At 47.2% G+C, this 22,500-nt stretch overlaps 1 protein-coding gene and 1 long non-coding RNA gene across 2 annotated transcripts in view; one reads left to right on the forward strand and one right to left on the reverse strand.

Moving 5' to 3' along the window:
• Nucleotides 1-1,371: 1,371 nt before the first annotated feature.
• Nucleotides 1,372-22,500, reverse strand: part of LOC116059841 — a 24,439-nt gene continuing 3,310 nt past the window's right edge. Inside the window, exons 4-13 of the mRNA XM_031313108.2 lie at nucleotides 17,535-17,901; nucleotides 15,896-15,989; nucleotides 13,149-13,236; nucleotides 11,748-12,054; nucleotides 10,706-10,799; nucleotides 9,452-9,539; nucleotides 7,875-8,196; nucleotides 7,304-7,397; nucleotides 3,478-3,565; nucleotides 1,372-2,192 (exon numbers count right to left, since the gene is read on the reverse strand). Of these exons, the coding sequence (XP_031168968.1) occupies nucleotides 1,599-2,192; nucleotides 3,478-3,565; nucleotides 7,304-7,397; nucleotides 7,875-8,196; nucleotides 9,452-9,539; nucleotides 10,706-10,799; nucleotides 11,748-12,054; nucleotides 13,149-13,236; nucleotides 15,896-15,989; nucleotides 17,535-17,901 (2,136 nt within the window). The 3' untranslated portion in view covers nucleotides 1,372-1,598. The remainder of the gene's footprint in view (nucleotides 2,193-3,477; nucleotides 3,566-7,303; nucleotides 7,398-7,874; nucleotides 8,197-9,451; nucleotides 9,540-10,705; nucleotides 10,800-11,747; nucleotides 12,055-13,148; nucleotides 13,237-15,895; nucleotides 15,990-17,534; nucleotides 17,902-22,500) is intronic.
• Nucleotides 21,459-22,500, forward strand: part of LOC116059845 — an 8,866-nt gene continuing 7,824 nt past the window's right edge. The window contains exon 1 of the long non-coding RNA XR_004107392.2: nucleotides 21,459-21,595. This is a non-coding gene — a long non-coding RNA (uncharacterized LOC116059845). The remainder of the gene's footprint in view (nucleotides 21,596-22,500) is intronic.

Raw genomic sequence — 22,500 nt, forward strand, 5'->3', positions numbered from 1 at the left:
AGCAACGTATCACCGTGATAAGGCGATTAACCGCGACCCCCTTCCGAGAGTAGCGTAAGGTAGAGCGAGAATGGCAGGGTGCCTTAAGTGAGCGACGTCGGGGACCGTGTGGTCGCGCAAGGAGAGCACGCGGTAACGGAGAGTAGCGTATGAGTGCCGCTGTGAGGAAAAGAGAGAGGAAAGGTGATGTAAAGTGAGTTAAAAGTGAAAACTAAAACAACAAGCTAGAGCTTTTCAAGACACCGTGGCTTTATCTGTCGTCAATACCGCCGGTAAAGTGATGGGCGAGAGTTACCCCTGAAAAAACATGGGCTTAAACCTTACAACATACGTTGCAGCTATAGACTGCATAAACAGGTCTCTGTTGATCCGTTCCACAGACAGTTCAGAAAGCTCTTTTGTCAATAAAGTAAAATATAAATGAAATAGTTTGCCGACAGTGAGCAGACAGAGAGCAGAGAGGGCAACTCGGCAGTCCCCTAAGTTGTGGCTCTCTCTACCGAGTACTAGGGATGGGGAAAAAATCAATACAGCATAGTATCGCAGTATTTTCCGTGGCAATACTGTATCGATACACAGACGCCAAGTATGGCTCTATTATTATATATGTGTTGGTCAGTCTGTCTGCTGGACTATCAGACAGACAGAGAAATGGATCTTTTTAGATAAAAACAGATGTTGACAAAATTTCCTTTTGGGGACATCATCTGAAATTGGGAAAAATTAGAAGTACCAAGGTAATGAATTGCAATATATCGCAGAATATTGCAATATGTTTAAAATCGCAATAATATCGTATGTGAGGTAAGTCTCGTGATGATATCGTATGGTGAGGCCTCTGGTGATTCCCAGCCCTAATATCAGCCGCTCTGTTTCAGGATACCAAACGTACACGCAGACTGAAATTCAACCGTGCCGTGTTATCGGGATAAAGCTATACTCAGTCTCTCCAGAAAAACCTGATTATGTGATCTCATAATTCAATGCATAATCAGCCAAAGTCTGTATATTTATGCGGGGGGCCGCATTTTTTTCAAATACGCCGCACTTTCACCGCATAATATGCGGGGCTTGCATGATTTCATAATCCCCACATTTTAATTGCAAAAAAGTCCCATATATAAATAGCAGAAAGTTGAAAAATGTTGCGTTTACTTCACACAAGAGCAGCCATTTTCCCCTGTTGCCATGGGAACGTTATGAAGTGACGTAATTACGCGACGTGAACATCATCGAAAAGCTGCAAACCCCGCGATGAAGCCGCGATGAAACCGCAGTTTTAAAAAGTTCCCGTAATTTCGCAACAATCACAAAAAAACTCCACATTTTTCTGGAAGGACTGAATATAAACAGAAGGAAACTCTGCTGGTGACGAGCTCAGAGCCGCGGCAGGCGTCACGTGACCACGGTAATGTGGTAATGCGGTAACCATAGCAGCCCTTTCCTAACCGTAACACTGTGCAGCCCTCCTGTTCCTGTCCCAGCGCTCTACGTCTCCAGGACTCTGGTCTGTCGGGGAGGTTTTCCTCCTCCTAACTGAAGGTCCAGACCTGCGCCACAGACCGGGAGCGTCTCTACAGCGACGGGCGCTCCGCGGCCTACATGAGTGCGTTGAGGTGTCCGGCGTGTCCCACAGAGTTCATCATCAACGCCCTCTGGTCCAACGCCGCCCGCTCTTGCTCCACCATGGCTCGGTCTCGCTCCACGGCCGCCCGCTCCCTCTCCAGCCACAGCCTCTCGGCCTGCACGGCCGCCCGCTCTCGCTCCATCGCCGCGCGGTCTCTGTCCACCATCTCCCGCTCACGCTCCAGCGCCGCACGCTCCCTCTCCACCATCTCCCACTCCCGCTCCAGCCCGCCCAGCGCGCCATCGCAAGAATCCACCGACGACTGCTGGTTGGGCTCCCCTCCACCACCACCAGCAGCAGCAGCAGCAGCAGCGTCTCGGCCGCTGTCGCCGAACACCTCCTGTGCGTAGTCCGAGGAGGACGTGGGAGGAGGAGCAGCGACAGCGCGGGGCCGGTGTCTGGGGGCGGGGTCAGGGTGCTGGTCGTCGTCGTGGGTGACGGGGGTGAGGAGTGGGGCGCTGCTCGCCAGGCGGCCCTCCATCGCTTCATTCATCAGGTGAAACCACGGCCAGGAGGAGGAGCTGTCCGCTACGTTCTCCATCCCAACGGGAGGATACTTCAGATCCTAGAGAGAGAGAGAGAGAGAGAGAGGGAGAGGGAGAGACAGACAGAGAAAGAGACAGAGAGAGAGGGAGAGAGAGAGAGAGGGAGAGAGAGACAGAGAGAGACAGAGCGAGAGAGAGAGAGAGAGAGGGAGAGAGAGAGAGAGAGGGAGAGAGAGAGAGAGAGAGAGGGAGACAGAGAGAGAGAGAGGGAGAGGGAGAGGGAGAGAGAGAGAGAGGGAGAGAGAGAGGGAGACAGAGAGAGAGAGAGAGAGGGAGAGGAAGACAGAGGGAGAGACAGACAGAGAGAGAGAGGGAGAGAGAGAGAGAGAGAGAGAGAGAGAGAGAGACAGAGAGAGAGAGAGAGATACTTTATTGAGGGGTAATTCAAGGTCCCAGTAGCTTCAAGACATCACACACAAAATCCACATACATCATAAACAGGATGATAAAAAGACAGATCCACATGAAAATAACAATCCACATGCAGTCTGCCTGGTATAGGTGCTCTATGAGAGGGGGTGTCATGGTGGTAGTGCAAATAAGTCCAATAGTGCAAGGATAAAGTCTAGAGACCAGCATTAAATATGGACAATATAAGAGAATAAAGCAGTACCCAGTGGACAGTCAGAACGTAACTATTGTTACAGGAGGTAGTGGAAGTGGTGGAGGGGCAGACAGACTGTGCAGAGAGGTCTCTCTCTCCTCTTCCGTTTTGTGAAGCATTGTAGAGTTGTAGAGACAGTCCCTCCAGAAAAATGCAATTATGTGATCTCATAATTCAACGCATAATCAGCCAAAGTCTGCATATTTATTTCGGGGGCCGCATATTTTCAAATACGCCGCACTTTCGCTGCATAAATTGCAGATTTCCGCGCAAAATATGCGGAGCTTGCATGATTTCATAATCCCCGCATTTTCATTGCAAAAAAGTCCCACATATCTTAGCAGAAAGTTGAAAAATGTTGCGTTTACTTCACACAAGAGCAGCCGTTTTCCCTTGTTGCCATGGGAACGTTATGAAGTGACGTAATTACGCGACGTGAACATCATCGAAAAGCTGCAAACCCCGCGATGAAGACACGATGAAACCGCAGTTTTAAAAAGTTCCTGCAATTTCTTTGCATAAAATTGCATAAATATCCCGCATATTCCATCACATTTTTTAAGAAAACGTGACGCATAATCAAGGATTTTAGCCCAAAACAATCACAAAAAAACTCCACATTTTTCTAGAAGGACTGTAGAGAGGAGCGAGGAGAGTAATGACCACCCTGGAGAAAACACACTGGGCATTAGTTGACGCACCTTGTATCTCCTCTTCAGATTGTCCCATTTCTTGGCCATCTGGTGGGTGGAGACCTTCCCCTGCAGGCCGAGCTCCTTCAGGATGGCCCTGAGGGACAGCGGGAACACCAGGACACATCACACTAGGGCTGAACGATATACCGTTATCGTATCTATATCTAGATATGAACATTCAAGATATTAATATCGAAAAAGTAACGATATAAACGATAGATTTTCCTCCGCGCACGCCCTGCATGTACAGCTCTGGCAGTCACCATAATCACTTTTACGATTGCCCTTGAACGCACCATTACGGCCAGCCAACCACAAAGCTTAATTCATGTGGATCGACAGCTGAAGCCAGCCAATGACAAACATAGAAGGGCAGGAGTGAGGGAGACGGAGACTGACGCACACACACAGGACATTCACAGCGGGGAAATCGAAACGAAAGAAAAGTAACATGAGTGCGGAAGATAATGCGGCCGGTGGCGATGCAGAAACTAATTTTGTGCCAAAACATAAATCATCCTCCATTATTTGGAGGTATTTTGGATTTAGAAAGGATGATGTCAACCAGAGCGAGGTGTTGTGCAAGTCGTGCTTGGCGAAAATTGCGACGAAGCGAGGTAGCACAACAAACATGTTTCACCACCTGAAACGACGTCCACCAGACATAAAGACATTACAGACGCTATAACTTATCACATTGCAAAAGACATGGTACCCGTGTACACAGTCTCAAAAGAGGGCTTTCAAAAAATGGTTCGCACGCTGGATTGATTGGTGACTATGTTACAGTAATGTTGATGACTGGCAGTGAGTTCTAATCAATAAAACTGCACTCTTTTGTATTATGATGTGTTTATTTTTCTGAAAAATGCTTGATTTTCACCGAACCCGTAGTCGTATCGTATCGCTATCGAGATATCTGGCATGAATATCGAGATATGAAATTTTGTTCATATCGTTCAGCCCTACATCACACTTAACGTTAACGGCTACAGCAACATCTGGAGCTGCAGCTTAGAGTTGAAGATCTTTGCCCGAACCCGACAGGACCCGACGGGACCCGACGCCTCGACTCGACTCGCCTCGACTCTACTCTACTCTACTCGCCTCTACTCTACTCGCCTCTACTCTACTCGCCTCGACTCTACTCGGCTATAATCTACTCGCCTCGACTCTAATCTACTCGCCTCTAATCTACTCTACTCGCCTCTACTCTACTCGCCTCTAATCTACTCGCCTCTACTCTACTCGCCTCTACTCTACTCGCCTCTAATCTACTCGCCTCTACTCGCCTCGACTCTACTCGCCTCGACTCTACTCGGCTATAATCTACTCGCCTCGACTCTACTCGCCTCGACTCTAATCTACTCGCCTCGACTCTACTCGCCTCTACTCGCCTCTAATCTACTCGCCTCTACTCTACTCGCCTCTAATCTACTCGCCTCGACTCTACTCGCCTCTAATCTACTCGCCTCTAATCTACTCGCTTCTAATCTACTCGCCTCTACTCTACTCGCCTCTAATCTACTCGCCTCGACTCTACTCGCCTCTACTCTACTCGCCTCGACTCTACTCGCCTCGACTCTACTCGACTCTACTCGCCTATAATCTACTCGCCTCTACTCTACTCGCCTCTACTCTACTCGCCTCGACTCTACTCGCCTCGACTCTACTCGCCTCTACTCAGTCGGTCAGGTTCGGTCTTCATTTCTATCATGTTACACGGGCTCGGGCCGGGCTCGGGCCGGGCTCGGGCTTGCGCTCCTGGTTGCGCAGTAAACGAGCGGTCAAGTGAAGCGTTTGGATTGGCGTGTAAATGGATGCTGAGGAGGTGAAACAGAGGCTGGCCTCTGGAGGGATTATTTTATTTCTTTGATCCAACTTCCAACTGGCCGATAGCCTCCGTTAGTCATGAATAAATGATGTTAACAAATTACTCATTCTTGACGGAAAACAGTTGTGTGCGTTTTTTTTTCTTTCTCTCCCTTTTCCGCCGAGTGGTGCGTGTGCCCGCTGGCGGCGTGAAGAGCTATTTTCCGACATGCGCTCTAACCACTGCTGATAGACGGCCTTTTGTTCAGTTGGGCTGTAAACGGGTTCGGGCTTTTAAAAAGCTGTCAATCAAAATGTACTGGTCGGGGTCGGGCCTTGTCGGGCCGAACTTTTAAGGCCCGATTACAGCTCTACTGCAGCTGTCTGCAGGGTATGTATGGCTTTCATCATCACGTGTAGGGCTGAACGATACATCGAATTTTCATCGTCATCGCGATATGAACTAGCGCGATGAACACATCGCAACAGACAGCCTGACACGATGAATAAGGGACAACAGTTTACACACTGAGACGACGCAAAGCGTAATACGTCTCCACAGCAGCAGGCGGCGCTGCTCTGTACTGTTTCCATTAACAGTCTGATTATTTCACAGAAAATGAAAACCGGCAGCTGATTGGACGAACGCGTCACGTGGGTCTGGTTTCTCCAGAAATTCACAGCCAGACTGTCATGGCGGCTCGTTCAGAATACGATCTCATATTGGACTAAAATAGTTCACCGGAACGTGTTTCTGAAAACATTTGAAGAGAGAAATAGGCCGTGCAGCTGCTGAATCTGTCTTCATTTCAGATCAACAAAGGTCAGTTTAAAAGAGTTTCATCGAACGTTAATTTCTTATAGTTATAATGCCTCATTTATGTGTAATTTGTTCAGTAAAAGCATGTCAAAAATGATCTATTTGATTTCTTTATTCAGTGGGAATAGGCTAGTCAATGTTTAGGTTCGCAAAGAACCTATTAAAGCACTAAGACGTGGGAACAGTATAGCTAACAGTCACATTTGAATATTTATTTAAGTCATATCGTCATCGCAATATTAAACAATGTTATCGCAGCTGTTCTTCATATCGTGCAGCCCTAATCACGTGGTACCTGCTCTACTCGCCTCGACTCTACTCTACTCTACTCTACTCGCCTCGACTCTACTCGCCTCTAATCTACTCGCCTTTTTGGTTTTCCATTATGATAAAACATACCTGGTACCTGCTAACAGGTACACACACACACACACACACACACACACACACACACACACAGTGAGAAACACACACACACACACACAGAGACAGAAACACACACACACAGACAGAAACACAAACAGACAGAAAAACACACACACACAGGGCTTTTAGCCAACAGGTACTTTATTTAGTATAACCTCCGTCCAGGTTCCCAGAGAGCTGAGGTGATACCAAAAGGTGACGTGACAGCCTGCAGACTCCTGATTGGTCGGAGAGAATCGTCACTAATCACTGCGTCATCATTGCTATAGCGACAGACGGGGGGGTGTCCTGAACAAACCCCCCCATTTTTAAATAGTTTACCCAGCGGTGGTTTTTTGCTGCCTCCAGCTTCTTTAGAAACTAAATGTGTCTTCTGACAAACAGCCACATGATGAGAATCAGACACACACCTTCCACGGGCTGGGTGTGTGTGTGTGTGTGTGTGTGTGTGTGTGTGTGTCTGTGTGTGTGTCGCGTTAGGTCACGGCAGTTTCCTGTGGCATCGCTATGACGACCAGCCACGCTCGCCTCACACATGAGGCGGTACTAAATCTGCAATGGAAGGAGGACGGGACACCACGGCCGAACCGAGCCGAGCCGAGCCAGTACTAGCAGTGGGTTAACCAGTTATTGATTGTATACCAGTACTAGCAGTGGGTTAACCAGTTATTGATTGTATACCAGTACTAGCAGTGGGTTAACCAGTTATTGATTGTATACCAGTACTAGCAGTGGGTTAACCAGTTATTGATTGTATAAAAGACGGCCTCTTACTTCCAGGCAGCTTTGGCTGCGTTTCTCCGCCCGGTGAACAGCACCTCGTTAGCAGCTCGCAGCTTAATCAACCTCCGCGTGTCCTGGTCTGTCACTGTGGCAGACAGACAGGTACAGAGAGACAGGGACAGAGAGACAGATAGGTACAGAGACAGGTACAGAGAGACAGGGACAGAGAGACAGACAGGTACAGAGACAGTTACAGAGAGAAACAGGGACAGAGAGAAAGGTACAGAGAGACAGACAGGTACAGAGAGACAGATACAGAGAGACAGGGACAGAAAGACAGTTACAGAGAGACAGGGACCGAGAGACAGTTACAGAGAGACAGACAGGTTAAAAATATGTTGTAAAAATGCAATTTCCACAAAACATTTTGTGTCTCTTTGTGGTAGTTTTGGGTCTTTTTTGGACCGTTATGACGTCTCAAAAAGCTTAAAGCCAAAACGTAAAGCTAAAGAAGTCCATCATTAGATGTGAGAAAGTCTTGCAGTCACATTCAGTTGGCGTAGGTGCAGCCCCTGAACCATATAATGGCGGGTAAACCATGTCATGTTTTCATCCATCTTACTTTTATAGGAGAGGTCTGATGGCGTGGAACACTCCTCTCCGCTGGCGTCGATGTACGTAACGCTCCCATCAGCCTCAGCGGCGTTGTCTCCTCCCACCATGCTCTCCAGCTCCGACACACTGCTCCGCTCCGCCATCAGACAGTCTCTGTCGGGTGGCGGAGATGAGCCGAACACGCCGTCCTCCTCGCTGCTCCACACGGGCGTCACTCGGGGAGCTTTCCCCGCCAGCCGGCCCTCCAGAGCGTCACTCATCAGCTGGAACCAGGGCCAGGAGGCCGGGTTGGTCTGGCTCTCCATCCCCCGCGGAGGAAACTTCAGGTCCTACACACACACACACACACACACACACACACACACCCACACACACACACACACACACACACACACACACACACACACACACACACACACACACACACACACACACACACACACACACACACACACACACACACACACACATCACATCACATCACATATACACACACACACACACACACATCACATATACACACACACACACACATCACATATACACACACACACACACATCACATATACACACACACACATCACATATACACACACACACATCACATATACACACACACACATCACATATACACACACATCACATATACACACACACACACACACATCACATATACACACACACACACACATCACATATACACACACATCACATATACACACACACACACACACACACACACACACACACACACACACACACACACACACACACACACACACGACTCCGTCAAATGTCTCGTTAGATATTCAGATAAAGATATTCAGTTTATTATACCTTTAGACCAAGAAGAGCAACACGTTCTCACGTTTAACAACATGGAACTGTTTATGTCTGGGCACTTTTGCTTTTAAAAAAAACAATAGTTTTTCTGTCAGCGTAACAGTTCTTGTTAGGGATGCACCGAATCCAGATTTTTGGGGTCTTGGCTGAATCCTGAATCCCCTGGTTGAGATTCTGCTGAATCCTCATCCCATCCTCAGTCCATGAACACAGTAAACTCATTAATGAAGTAAACAGTGACTGTCCTTCCTTTGCCGTACCTGAAGTTGCTGCATTCTGGCTGCTGTCTGTAGATTCCTTCATCACAACTCGTATTCTTCCAGATGTTTGATACCAGATGTTGTAACAACGGTGATGTTGTGTATAGTTTAGGGTCCTCGCCACCACCAGACTAATCAGCATTGAGAATTGAACATGTAGCTGGACTTGAATGGCCTTCTTTTGACTGAAAGTTCTGCCAAACTACACTTTTTCTGCTCACCAGTTCCATTTCCACTTTCTCACAGCCTGCTGCATTGAACGCTCCACCTACGTAAACACCTTCCTGTAATCAACGGCGCCGTCATCACAGTGACCAGCGTAGCGCGCGGAGTGCAAGCGTAGGTTCGCTAGGAAAAAATTCTACGGTTCAGCAGAAACCCAACCCCGTCAAAAAGCCCAATATTCAGCCTATCAGAAGCTGAATCCTGGATTCGGTGAATCCCTAGTTCTTGTACAGGTAGGACTGCTGGAGGTCGTCACCTTGAATTTGGTTTTCAGGTTGTCCCACTTCTTGGCGACCTGGTCTGGTGTGATCTTCCCCGTCAGACCCATTCCCTTCACTATCCCCCTGTGGACAAAACAAAACTAATTAATGACATAAAAACAAGGATTATTCACAATGTTGGCTCTAGTTACAGCCTAGAAATCTAGACTCCAGGGGGGTCTAGGAACTCTCTGTTGGCTTGTGAGCTGGAAAAACCAAACTCTGGTCAGGCCAATCACATCGTGTATAGAGTCAGTGGGCGGGGCTTAACATAATGACGGCAGAGTTACGACGGTTCCACGTGAATTCGTCCTAAAACCAGCCTCTGGAGCCTCCACCAGCTGACTTCTCTATCGGCTGTTGAAACAGGAGACGTCTCTTACGTCCTAAAACCAGCCTCTGGAGACTCGAGACTCAGCTGGTTTGAGTCGAGCTGAGACGGGCCGGTTCAGACCGCTGAAACTTTTTTCTGCGACATTCTAAAACGGTTTCGTGTCATCACGAATCTTTGGTCTGACCTGGACTTCGTGGTCAGACTCAGATTCTAGTCAGAATCTGAGTCTGATTCTGCTCCATTGGGCTGTGATTATGGGGCGTGTTTCAACCCAACCAGGAAAGAAAATGCCTCTGCACTCAATTGGATAGACCTACAACCAATCAGAGCAACGGATAGACCTACAACCAATCAGAGCAACGGATAGACCTACAACCAATCAGAGCAACAGATAGACCTACAACCAATCAGAGCAACGGATAGACCTACAACCAATCAGAGCAACAAATAGACCTACAACCAATCAGAGCAACGGATAGACCTACAACCAATCAGAGCAACAGATAGACCTACAACCAATCAGAGCAACGGATAGACCTACAACCAATCAGAGCAACGGATAGACCTACAACCAATCAGAGCAACGGAAACAGACGTCACAGAAGCTGCGAGTCAAAGGCAATGTGATTGGTCCGAACAGCTCTGGTTGGAGCATAGGTGCTCCACAACGGATCAAGTCCAGACCGAACTTCCCGATCTCAAATGTTGTGGGCGGGGCTAAGTTCGGCTGGCATCCAGGCTAGGACTCTGTTTTAAATGCTACAGTAACTGGCGAACCAGCTTTAAGAGTGAGGTATTTTCTTTTTAAATAAGTGCTGTGCGGTGGATCCAATTCATGCTGATGTAAAGATTGGCTCATGAGGATTTCGAGAAGTAACTGATAAATCCGAGATGATGTGAGTTTGTGCGTCTTTACCTCCAGGCCGGCTTGGCAGTGTTCCTCCTCCCCGTGAACAGAGACTCGTTAGAAGCTCGTAACTCGATGAGTCGCTTTATGTCTTCTTCTGTAACTGGAACGAGAGCCAAAAATGTCAAAAACTGAGTCATAGTTCTGGATTTCAGAGTTTTCCAACAGATGAACATCGCACCACTTTAAAGGAGACCGATTATATTATATAAGAAAGCAACAAAGTGATGCAAAAAGTGTAAAACTAAACAAAAAATGTCAAAAAAGGCGACAAAAATGCTGAATAAATAAGCCACAAAACATTGGAAAAAAGAGAGAAAACGTTGAGGGAAAACACGACATGTATGACCTGTTGATAGTTTGAAAAAAGCAACAAAAATGCCAAAAAAGGCAACAAAAATGTCAAAAAAAGGCAACAAAAATGTCAAAAAAGGCAACAAAAATGCTGAATAAATAAAAAAACGACAAAACTGTGAAAAAGTAATAAATAAACAGCAAAACATAAAAGCGACAACAAACGTAGACAAAAACAACAAAGTGTCAGAAAAGGGTAAAAGTTGAAAAAGCAACAGATTTTAAAAAACAACAAACATGCGCTGCAGCTCTCCTAGCGCCGCAGACGCGTTCTTGAGCTCTGAGGTCGCTAGCACTAAACCCACCAGACTCCATTTAAAAAAGGAACACTTTTAGCGTGTATAGAGCCAGCATATTCTCACATGTAAATCAGTAAACTATGTGTTTATTTCAACCAAAACTAGAGTTGTGATAGTTGTAACAGTGGAAAGACGATCCAAAAGGGATTTTTATAGTTTTATTCCGTTTCTGTCGCCTTTGAATGAAGTGTGTTTTACGATGCTAAAATGACTGATTATTTACATGGAGTCTGGTGGATTTAGCGAATGCAAAAATGTCAAATAAATAAGCAACAAAACGCAGAAATAAGCAAAAAAAAAACTTTCAAAAAAGAGAACAAAACGTAGAGAAAACCCTCCACAACGTGTGTGAACGGTTGCCAGTTTGGATGAAACGTAAACGTAGTTTCCAGCCTTACGTTTGTATGTGAACTCGGCCATGCGCTGCAGCTCTCCCAGCGCCGCGGACGCGTTCTTGTCTTCGTTTTCCACGAGCAGGTCCATCTCCGACTCCGTCAGGAACTCGGACATCCCCCCGCGGCTGCGGCGCGCTCTCTTCTTCGGCGTGGGCGACAGCGGCTCGCAGTCCTCGTCTTCGTCCTCCACGATGGGCGTGAGGATGGGCGCCGCGCCGGCCAAGCGTCCTTCCATGGCGTCGTTCATGCGGTAGAACCAGGGCCAGGAGCTCGGGTTGGTCTCAGCACCGCGGGCGGGGAACTTCAGCTCCTGGTAGAGACAGAAAGTTCTACAGATCGTCCACAGAGGGACCGTGTCCTCCCGTCAACACTGCCACCAACTCCCGTTACCCACAACTCACGGGGACGCCTCTGCTTCTCTACGCCATCCATTTGGGTTTAAATGTGTGCACCGTAGAGAATAGTTTATTTAAAAAGTGATGGCAGAAAGATTTGGCCACAACCTCTGACGTAACGAGTTTACCCTCCAACATCAGACCTGATGCAAGAACCACTTAAAAGACCTTTAAAACCTCTTTGAGACCTTTCTGTTTAACCAGAAACAGCTCTGAGGTCACTAGCGCTAAACCCACCAGACTCCATTTAAAAAAACAGTACTTTTAGCGTGTACAGAACCAATATATTCTCACATGTAAATCGGTAAACTATGTGTTTATTTCAACCAAAACTAGAGTTGTGATGGTGGGAACAGTGGAAAAACGATCCAAAAGGGATTTTTATAGTTTTAATCCGTTTCTGTCGCCTTTGAATGAAGTGTGTTTTACGATGCTAAAATGACTGATTATTTACATGGAGTCTGGTGGATTTAGCGAACGCAATTTCGTGGATGTTTTAATGTTTAAAAAAAGGATCTTACTCTTTAACATAAAGGTCAAACTCCTTAGAAATCCTTTCCATAATGTTGTCAAATGCTTAGAATATTAATCTGAGTCTGTCAGCGGCAAAACGAGTACTTTTGTTAAGGTAAATACAAGCTGGATAATTGTCCTATTAGCTTTAAATGAGGCATTATCTAATGCTAACTTTAGGAGAAATCTACACAAAGAGACAAAGTGTAGTAAATTAAATGTTTTCAGTTTTAATTTGTGCACCATAAGAAGTTTATTTCACAGACTATATATATATCTTGTTTTAGTTAATCATATTTAGAAACGGGTGATTTTCTTCAGTGGAGAAAGGCCTCTGTACTCCACTACGTCTGAGAAAATTAAACTAAGTTCCTCTCGTACGTTCCACAGAGGAAGGAGTCTGTCGGTTCTTGCACGCGGCCCAGTGTCCCTGAACAGAGGCGTCCCTCTGAGTCGTGGATACGTGGTCTGCAGAGATGCCGGCGGTTGGACTTACCTTGTATCTCCTCTTCAGGTTGTCCCACTTCTTCGCCAGCTGATCCGTGGTCAGCTTCCCCTGAAGACCCAGCTCGTACAGGATGGCTCTGAAACAAGATCACACACAGGCTGAATCCCCGACAGACCACTGGGTGCACACACACACACACACACACACACACACACACAGTCTGCCTACTTCTATAGGAACACAGCGACCAGACTCGAGTCCCCGCCCCCTCCAGACTGTCCGGCGGCCGGTTACCAGCTCGGGGTGTCGGGGCCGTTAGGATCCCGTTACCCCCCAACCAAAGAATAAACTAGTCTCAAGTTCCCCGCTGGACAACGGAAACTAAACTCAGTGACGCCTCTTGCGCTTAATAGTCAACCTTTGATTGTCTTCTCCTGTTTAACTCTGATGTCGGCTACAGGGAGTAACAGCCTTTAAGGAACAAGTCTGGAGAATTGGAGTCATCTGTTTCTCGCTTTTTGGGGTGTTTTTGTCACTTTTCCGTCATTTTTGTCCCTTCTTTTGGACATTTTGTCTGATGTTTTTGTCACTTTTTGTCGAGATCTATAAACCATCTGATGGAAAACAGTAACCGTGAAATATAAAGTTTACTTGTGCTACGTTGGGGAAGTTAAAGCAGTGGTTCCCAACCTGGGGTCCGGGGACCCCTCAGGGGGGCGGCAAAGATCACAGGGGGGGCGCAAGTCTTCATCTGGTTTGAGGTTGAGGTAAAAAAAAAAAAAAATATTTGCACACGTTAAACAAATTATGATAATACACTAGAATATATAATGTATACAAAAGTCTGTATATAAACTATATATTTTTGTTCTCGCTTAAAATTGTAGGCAGGCTACTTAGTAGGCCAAACCTCCGGGACCTCTTAACCTGGGACCCTGCTGTCATCAGGTCAGCTGCTAGCTGCTATCTGCTAGCTGCTAGCTGCCAGCTGCTATCTATCTGCCATCTGCTATCTGCTAGCTGCTAGCTGCTATCTGCTAGCTGCTATCTGCCAGCTGCTATCTGCTAGCTGCTATCTGCTAGCTGCTATCTGCTATCTGCCAGCTGCTATCTGCCAGCTGCTATCTGCTAGCTGCTATCTGCTAGCTGCTATCTGCTAGCTGCTATCTGCTAGCTGCTATCTGCTAGCTGCTATCTGCCAGCTGCTATCTGCCAGCTGCTATCTGCCAGCTGCTAGCTGCCAGCTGCTATCTGCCAGCTGCTATCTGCCAGCTGCTATCTGCCAGCTGCTATCTGCCAGCTGCTATCTGCTAGCTGCTATCTGCTAGCTGCTATCTGCTAGCTGCTATCTGCTAGCTGCTATCTGCCAGCTGCTATCTGCCAGCTGCTATCTGCCAGCTGCTATCTGCTATCTGCTATCTGCTAGCTGCTATCTGTTAGCTGCTAGCTGCTATCATCCTCATTTTTCCTGCCGCCACGGCATCACTATTTTATGAATGAAACATAGCGGAGAAACGTAAAAGTTCTGATAACTCCTCTGTATCAAAAAAGAAAGTAAGGCTCTATCTCAAGAGTTACCTCCACTTCGGTTTCGGGGGGGGGGGGGCTCAGCTTCTCTTAGACATAAGTGGGGGGGGGGGCACCAAGGAAAGAAGGTTGGGAACCACTGGGTAAAAGGACACAACAGGGCATCACACAGATGCAGCTTTTTAAAACTTTTTTGTTGCTTTTCGACATTGTTTTTGTCACTTTTCTCGATCTCTAAAACCTCCTGAATGAAACCAGTAATTAGAGATGCACCGATTCCAACTTTCTAGGCCGATTCTGATTTCTGATTTTCTTTGAGTTAGACCAGCTGATACTGATTTTAGTCGATTCTGATTTCATTTTTTCTAACCACTTTACAGCACACACAAATATTTATTTTCTATCTTTTCTTTAATAGAACATGTGTTGAACAGATAATGGATCACTATATAATAGAACTATATAAATTACTCCTGGTGGGGGACATTCACACACATCTAAAGAGCAATGTTAGAACCATTTCCTTCTTTTCACATCAATATCAACTAAAGAAATGTGATTTAGGTTTTTGGTGTCGTCCCTCCACGCCCTACTTTCTCCATGCAGGTGTTGCATATTGCAAACTTGTTATCTTCTGCACACACGCTGAAGAATTCCCAAACAGCTGACATGTTGCAGGTTAATTCACCAGGTTCCTACATGTGGAGAATAGCGCCGACACACGGAGGAGAAGTTGAGAGAAAGGAGAAAGAGAGCGTGCCGTGGCGTCTCTGCTGTGGCGTCCGTGCTGTGGCGTCCGTGTGTGCGTGCGTCCTTGAGAACTGTAACTGGTATAACTTATGTTGTCAGTTAATTGTAGCGTTGACCAGCATGAAATCACCATATGTCAGACTGACCTGCTGGTCGCCGGTCATGGCCGAGCACGTGAAAACCGGCCAATTCTGGTCACCGGCCGGTCTATCGGTGCATCTCTACCAGTAACTGTGCGGACAGTTCACGGAGCAGATGTGCCGCGAAATATATCTTTTAACCGTCTCCACCTGCAGCGCCACACGGCGTAGGATTGTGAATCCTGGATTCAGGGCTTCCCTGGTTGGAACATCCGCTCCGTTTACGTTATGCGTGCAAGGTAGCCAGCGGATAAGAAAGACAAGACTTTTTTTAGTTGCTGCCAAGGGCTGGCAAGCTGGAAAATTGGAACTGTGCGTTGTTTACATTCATGTTTTCTAGTGGCCCTGGTGCAGGTACACAAACCCAACTTGTCTCACCTCCAGGCCGGTTTGGCTGAATGTTTCCTGCCGGTGAAGAGAGCCTCGTTGGCAGCTCGGAGTTTGATCATTCTCTCCGTTTCAGGTTCGGTCACTGTGAACAACAACCACAGCTTTCTTTAGTTACATGCTGACACACACAGTTAAGATGGAAGAATTACACAGCATGGGAAGAGGAAGAAGGATTTAGAAGCAGAAAATAACTACACACACACACACACACACACACACACACAATGATAATCGCATGCTTTTACTTTGTTTTACTTTCTATCATCTTACTATCATGTTTTTTCCAAAATGATGTACAGATTTTTAGGCATTCTTTAACCAAATGGCTTGGATTCTCACCCCCCATTTTCAGCAGCTATTTCATTCATCAACTTTCAAGCCATTTGAGACACACACACACACACACACACACACACACACAGTCACACAGTCACACACACACACATAGTGCATCTCACTATCTTTGTGGGGGCCCGTCATTGACATAATGCATTCCCTAGCCCCTTACCCTAACCATCATCACTAAATGGGGCTGAACGATTTTTGAAAATAATCTAATTGCGATTTTTTTCCCAAATATTGCGATTGCGATTCGATATTCGATTATTTTTTTAAGCTCTTTGTCTTCTGTATTATTCAACAAAGAATAATAATATAATAATTTATAGTATGAACACACAATTACACACTAGACAGTTAAATAAGTAAAAATATAGTATATATCTATATACACACACACACACCAGTGTATTTTTTTTACAGTGCACAGAGAGGAGCTGCCTCCAGCCCCTCCCCCTCGTGAAGTTGCGTGCTGCCGTGTGCACTTGTTCAGAGAGGCTATCGTTACGTTAGCATGTTGCTGGTGTTCTTGTTCAGAGAGGCTATCGTTACGTTAGCATGTTGCTGGTGTTCTTGTTCAGAGAGGCTATCGTTACGTTAGCATGTTGCTGGTGTTCTTGTTCAGAGAGGCTATCGTTACGTTAGCATGTTGCTGGTGTTCTTGCCGTGGGATTAACTGTACTAATAAAACTGTTGAAACACCGCGGCCACGCTGTTGTGAAAGCTCCCCGAACGTCATTTATCAGTCTGGTTGTTACCCCTCTCAGTGGCAGCTCCTCCACTCATATCTTTATAACGGAGCTAACCGCTAACCGGAGCTAACCGCTAATCAGAGCTAATCGAGAGCTAATTTTAAACTACAACTCAGAGTTGTTTGAATGACAGAAATCAGCTCAAGGTACGACGTAGCGTTAGCGTGCTAGTTGATGCTTTCTCTACGGAGTGCAGACTGATTTGCTCTCGCGAGTCATGTGACCAAATCGCAGCCTTTGCGATTAGGAAATCACGTTTTAACATATCGCGATATTATCGCAAATGCAATTAATCGTTCAGTCCTACCACTAAATGCCTAACCTTAACCCTTACCCTCACCCTAACCATAACCTAATTCTAACCCTAATCCTAAAACCAAGTCTTAACCCTCAAACAGACCTTTAACCTTGTGGGGTCCAGCATTTTGGCCCCACAAAGCTGTCGGGACCCCACAAGTATACTGGACTCCCGGATTTTGGACCCCACAAATGTAGTTAAACAAGAACACACACACACCCACACCCAGTCAGCCTACTTTTATAGGAGCACTCGCTCATCCTCCTCCAGCCCATGGGGACTCCCTCAGCCGGAGGAGGAGCCTCCGTGTGAAGCGTCCCGTCCACCTCCACAGCTTCCTGGGCCACCGTGTCCTCCATCTCCGTCTTGATGAGGAACTCCAGGATGTCGGTGTTCTCCTGGTTGTGGTTCTGGTTGTGGTTCTGGTTGTGGTTGGCCTGGCTGCTGCTGCAGCGGAGCGCGGCGCTGGCGGCCGTCTCCGGGCTCAGCACCAGGTTGCTGCTGTAGAGGCGGCCGTTCATGGCGTCGTCCATGATGTGGAACCACGGCCACGACTCCAAGATCCCCCCGTTGTTGTCTGGGCCCAGGTAGGTCTGCTTCAGGTCCTGGACAACAGGGACAGACACCTCAACACACAGGGGTGTGTGTGTGTGTGTGTGTGTGTCTCTGTGTCTGTGTGTGTGTGTCTCTGTGTGTGTGTGTGTGTGTGTCTGTGTGTGTGTGTGTCTCTGTGTCTGTGTGTGTGTGTGTGTGTGTGTGTGTCTGTATGTGTGTGTGTGTGTGTGTCTCTGTATGTGTGTGTGTGTGTGTGTGTGTGTGTGTGTGTGTCTCTGTGTGTGTGTGTGTGTGTGTGTCTGTCTGTGTGTCTGTGTGTGTGTGTGTGTGTGTGTCTCTGTGTGTGTGTGTGTGTCTGTGTGTGTGTGTGTGTGTGTGTGTGTGTCTCTGTGTGTGTGTGTGTGTGTGTGTGTGTGTGTCTCTGTGTGTGTGTGTGTGTGTGTGTGTGTGTGTGTGTCTCTGTGTGTGTGTGTGTGTGTGTGTGTGTGTGTGTGTGTGTGTGTCTCTGTGTGTGTGTGTGTGTGTGTGTGTGTGTCTCTGTGTGTGTGTGTGTGTGTGTGTGTGTGTGTGTGTGTGTGTGTCATACATGTCTTACAAACTCATTCCTACTTCCATATTCATCCATACATTCAGTTATAAATATGCATTAATTCCTCCATTCATATCCATGTCGTTAGTTGCAGCCCTACCGCTACCAATGTTAATTTTGACATCAAATTCTGATTTAGTCTTGTCTTTTGAATAACACACCATTTAGTTTTAGTCTTATTTTAGTCATCTGAGTCTAGTTTTAGTTGACTAAATATCATAAGTCTTTTAGTCTTAGTCTAGTTTTAGTAGACCAAATATTAGCAGATTTTAGTCGACTAAATCTACAGTGGATTTCGGTGACTAAATGTTTCTCCAGTATTTCTGGTCATTGGAAGTATCCATCAGTCTGTTATGGAATGGTATTAAAGTTTGAATATGCAGTACAGACACAGATTTACCGGTTGGTCCTAGACCTAGCTCTGACATTCCTGTTGTTCATCAGACAGGTCATTGCACTCGGACCGGGTGCACTGCAGAACGTTAGCATGTTGCTAACTAGCCAAGTCAACTGAAATCAGCCAAAGCTGGGTAACGGAGGGCGTTTTCACACATGAAAGTCTGAACCAAGGTCCGGACCAAGGTTCATGTTTTTGTTACGTTGTCTACATTAGATCAGCTAAGTTTTGGTTTCACACTGCAGTTATACAAGCGCACTAAAGACCTCTACGTGACAAAACTACATCCTGTTGTCAGCCATTTTGACCAGGATCTATCCTTTAACGCCCATCTAAAACAAACCTCAAGAACAGCCTTTTTCCATCTTCGTAACATTGCCAAAATCAGGAACATCCTCTCGCAAAACGATGCTGAAAAACTAGTCCATGCATTCGTTACTTCCCGGCTGGACTACTGTAATTCTTTACTATCAGGCTGCTCAAATAAGTCCCTCAAGACCCTCCAGATGATCCAGAATGCTGCAGCACGTGTTCTGACAAGAACTAACAAAAGAGATCACATTTCTCCTGTATTAGCTTCCCTGCATTGGCTTCCTGTAAAATCCAGGATTGAATTTAAAATCCTTCTCCTGACCTACAAAGCACTAAATGGTCAAGCACCATCATACATAGAAGAGCTCTTAGTACCTTATTGTCCCACTAGAGCACTGCGCTCCCAGAACTCAGAGCTACTTGTGGTTCCTAGAGTCTCTAAAAGTAGAGTGGGAGCCAGAGCCTTCAGCTACCAGGCTCCTCTCCTGTGGAACCAGCTCCCAACTTGGGTTCGGGGGGCTGACACCGTCGCCACATTTAAGAATAAACTGAAAACCATCATCTTTGATAAAGCTTATAGTTAGGGAGTGAGGAGTTGCAGCATAGTAGAGTAGAGTAGAGGGAGGCAGGAAGTACAGCCCGTTCCGGCAGGGGAGAGTACGAGCCCGGTCCAGGGCCCCTCTCTTTAGCCTGCCTCTCTTAGTTATGCTATTATAACTCTAGACTGCTGTGGGAAGCTCCTTCCAAGGACACAATGAGCCGCTCCCTCTTCTCTCTTTTCACTTGTCTCCTTTTGTGTGCATCTTAGTCCCAGAAATGCCTGTTACTAACCTAGCTCTGGGGAGTTTTCTCCCCGGAGTCCCTTTGCTTCTTCTTCACCCAGAACATCGCCTTGGAATTGGGTGGCACCTAGACCGGGGTCCTGGGTGCAGCTGACGCTATGGACTTACTACACCCTGCTACGCTCTACGTTTCCCCGCAGTGTCCGACTGCGTCCTGCCGCGTCCAACCGTGTCCACCCAGGCTGCTGTGCCACACTACACCCCGTAACGCCCTGCTGTGCCCTACTATGACATGAACTACTACAACTACCATTGTGATCACTGCTTCACTATCTTTATTATGACTATTATTGCCACCATTCACCACTCCCCCAACTGGTGCCGTCAGACACCGCCTACCAAGAGTCTGGGTCTGTCCCAGGTTTCTTCCTAACAACAAAGGGAGTTTTTCCTTACCACTGTCGCAATAGCTACTGCTAATGCTGTTATGATTTGATACTATAAATAAAATTGAATTGAATCACATACGTGAGCTCTGTCTCCAGATACTTATAATTAACTGGTCTGAAGACGGGCTTCCCCAGCCTCTCCTCTCTCTGTCGGAGTTTTTTCAACTGACTGCTGCTCTCCTCTACTGACTGCTGCTCTCTCCTACTGACTGCTGCTCTCTCCTACTGACTGCTGCTCTCCTCTACTGACTGCTGCTCTCTCCTACTGACTGCTGCTCTCCTCTACTGACTGCTGCTCTCCTCTACTGACTGCTGCTCTCCCCTACTGACTGCTGCTCTCCCCTACTGACTGCTGCTCTCCCCTACTGACTGCTGCTCTCTCCTACTGACTGCTGCTCTCCTCTACTGACTGCTGCTCTCCTCTACTGACTGCTGCTCTCCCCTACTGACTGCTGCTCTCCTCTACTGACTGCTGCTCTCCTCTACTGACTGCTGCTCTCTCCTACTGACTGCTGCTCTCCCCTACTGACTGCTGCTCTCCCCTACTGACTGCTGCTCTCCCCTACTGACTGCTGCTCTCTCCTACTGACTGCTGCTCTCTCCTACTGACTGCTGCTCTCTCCTACTGACTGCTGCTCTCCTCTACTGACTGCTGCTCTCCCCTACTGACTGCTGCTCTCCCCTACTGACTGCTGCTCTCCCCTACTGACTGCTGCTCTCTCCTACTGACTGCTGCTCTCCTCTACTGACTGCTGCTCTCCTCTACTGACTGCTGCTCTCCCCTACTGACTGCTGCTCTCCTCTACTGACTGCTGCTCTCCTCTACTGACTGCTGCTCTCTCCTACTGACTGCTGCTCTCCCCTACTGACTGCTGCTCTCCCCTACTGACTGCTGCTCTCTCCTACTGACTGCTGCTCTCTCCTACTGACTGCTGCTCTCCCCTACTGACTGCTGCTCTCCTCTACTGACTGCTGCTCTCTCCTACTGACTGCTGCTCTCTCCTACTGACTGCTGCTCTCTCCTACTGACTGCTGCTCCACTTAATAATAATAATAATAATAATTCATTACATTTATATAGCGCTTTATCATAGACACTCAAAGCGCTTCGGGGGGGGGGGGGGGGCCTACTCTCTAACACCACCAATGTGTAGCACCCACCTGGGTGATGCACGGCAGCCTTACGACGCCAGACGCTCACCACACATTAGCTTGGTAGAGAGGGAGGGGAACATATTTTTAGTGGTGGGGAAAACCGGAGCACCCGGAGAAAACCCCACGCACACACAGGGAGAACATGCAAACTCCACACAGAAAGGCCCGGGATGACCAGGGTTAGAACCCGGTACCTTCTTGCTGTGAGGCCACAGTGCTAACCATTGGGCCGCCGTGCTGCTAACAAGTAAACTGTTGATGTATTCTCAGCTCTGACAGCCGACAGCTGTCTGCTCTGAGCACATTCACCGTCACTCTCTCTCATGTAGCCTCCACACTAAGCACTGAGCTGTTCCTTAAGGAGCTTCCCTGGTCTTGTAACACAAGGAGAGTCTGCCAGAGCTTCTTGTATTTGGTCCGAAAGTCCGAACCATCCAAAAAATGCTTTCACACTATAAACGAACCGGACCATTCAGTTTGGTCCGGACCGAGACCACCTCTTTTTAATCGGACCAAAATTTGGTCTTTTGATCCGGACCGTGGTCTGGGGGAGGTTTCACACCTCTAATTTTGGTTCGGCTCAAACTAAAAAGTCCGGACCAAATGAGGTATGTGTGAAAACGCCCTAAGACTATGCAACTAAACACAACTAAGTATAATGTAAACAACCTTACTGTTGTGAAAACGGGTGGTGATGGCGCAGTGGACATGACCCATGCCTTTGGCGTGGGAGACCCGGGTTAGATTCCCACTGCGATACATCAATGTGTCCCTGAGCAAGGCACGTAACCCCTAGTTGCTCCAGAGGCGTGCGACCTCTGATACATATATAGCAATTGTAAGTCGCTTTGGATAAAAGCCTCAGCTAAATTACATGTAATGTAATTAGGGTTGGGTACCGAAACGCGGTGCCAACAGGGCACCGGTTCCGACCTAAACGGTAGTAACGAGGCCGAATAAGAACG

Source organism: Sander lucioperca, chromosome 7, assembly GCF_008315115.2.
Source record: "Sander lucioperca isolate FBNREF2018 chromosome 7, SLUC_FBN_1.2, whole genome shotgun sequence".
Lineage (NCBI taxonomy): Eukaryota > Metazoa > Chordata > Actinopteri > Perciformes > Percidae > Sander > Sander lucioperca.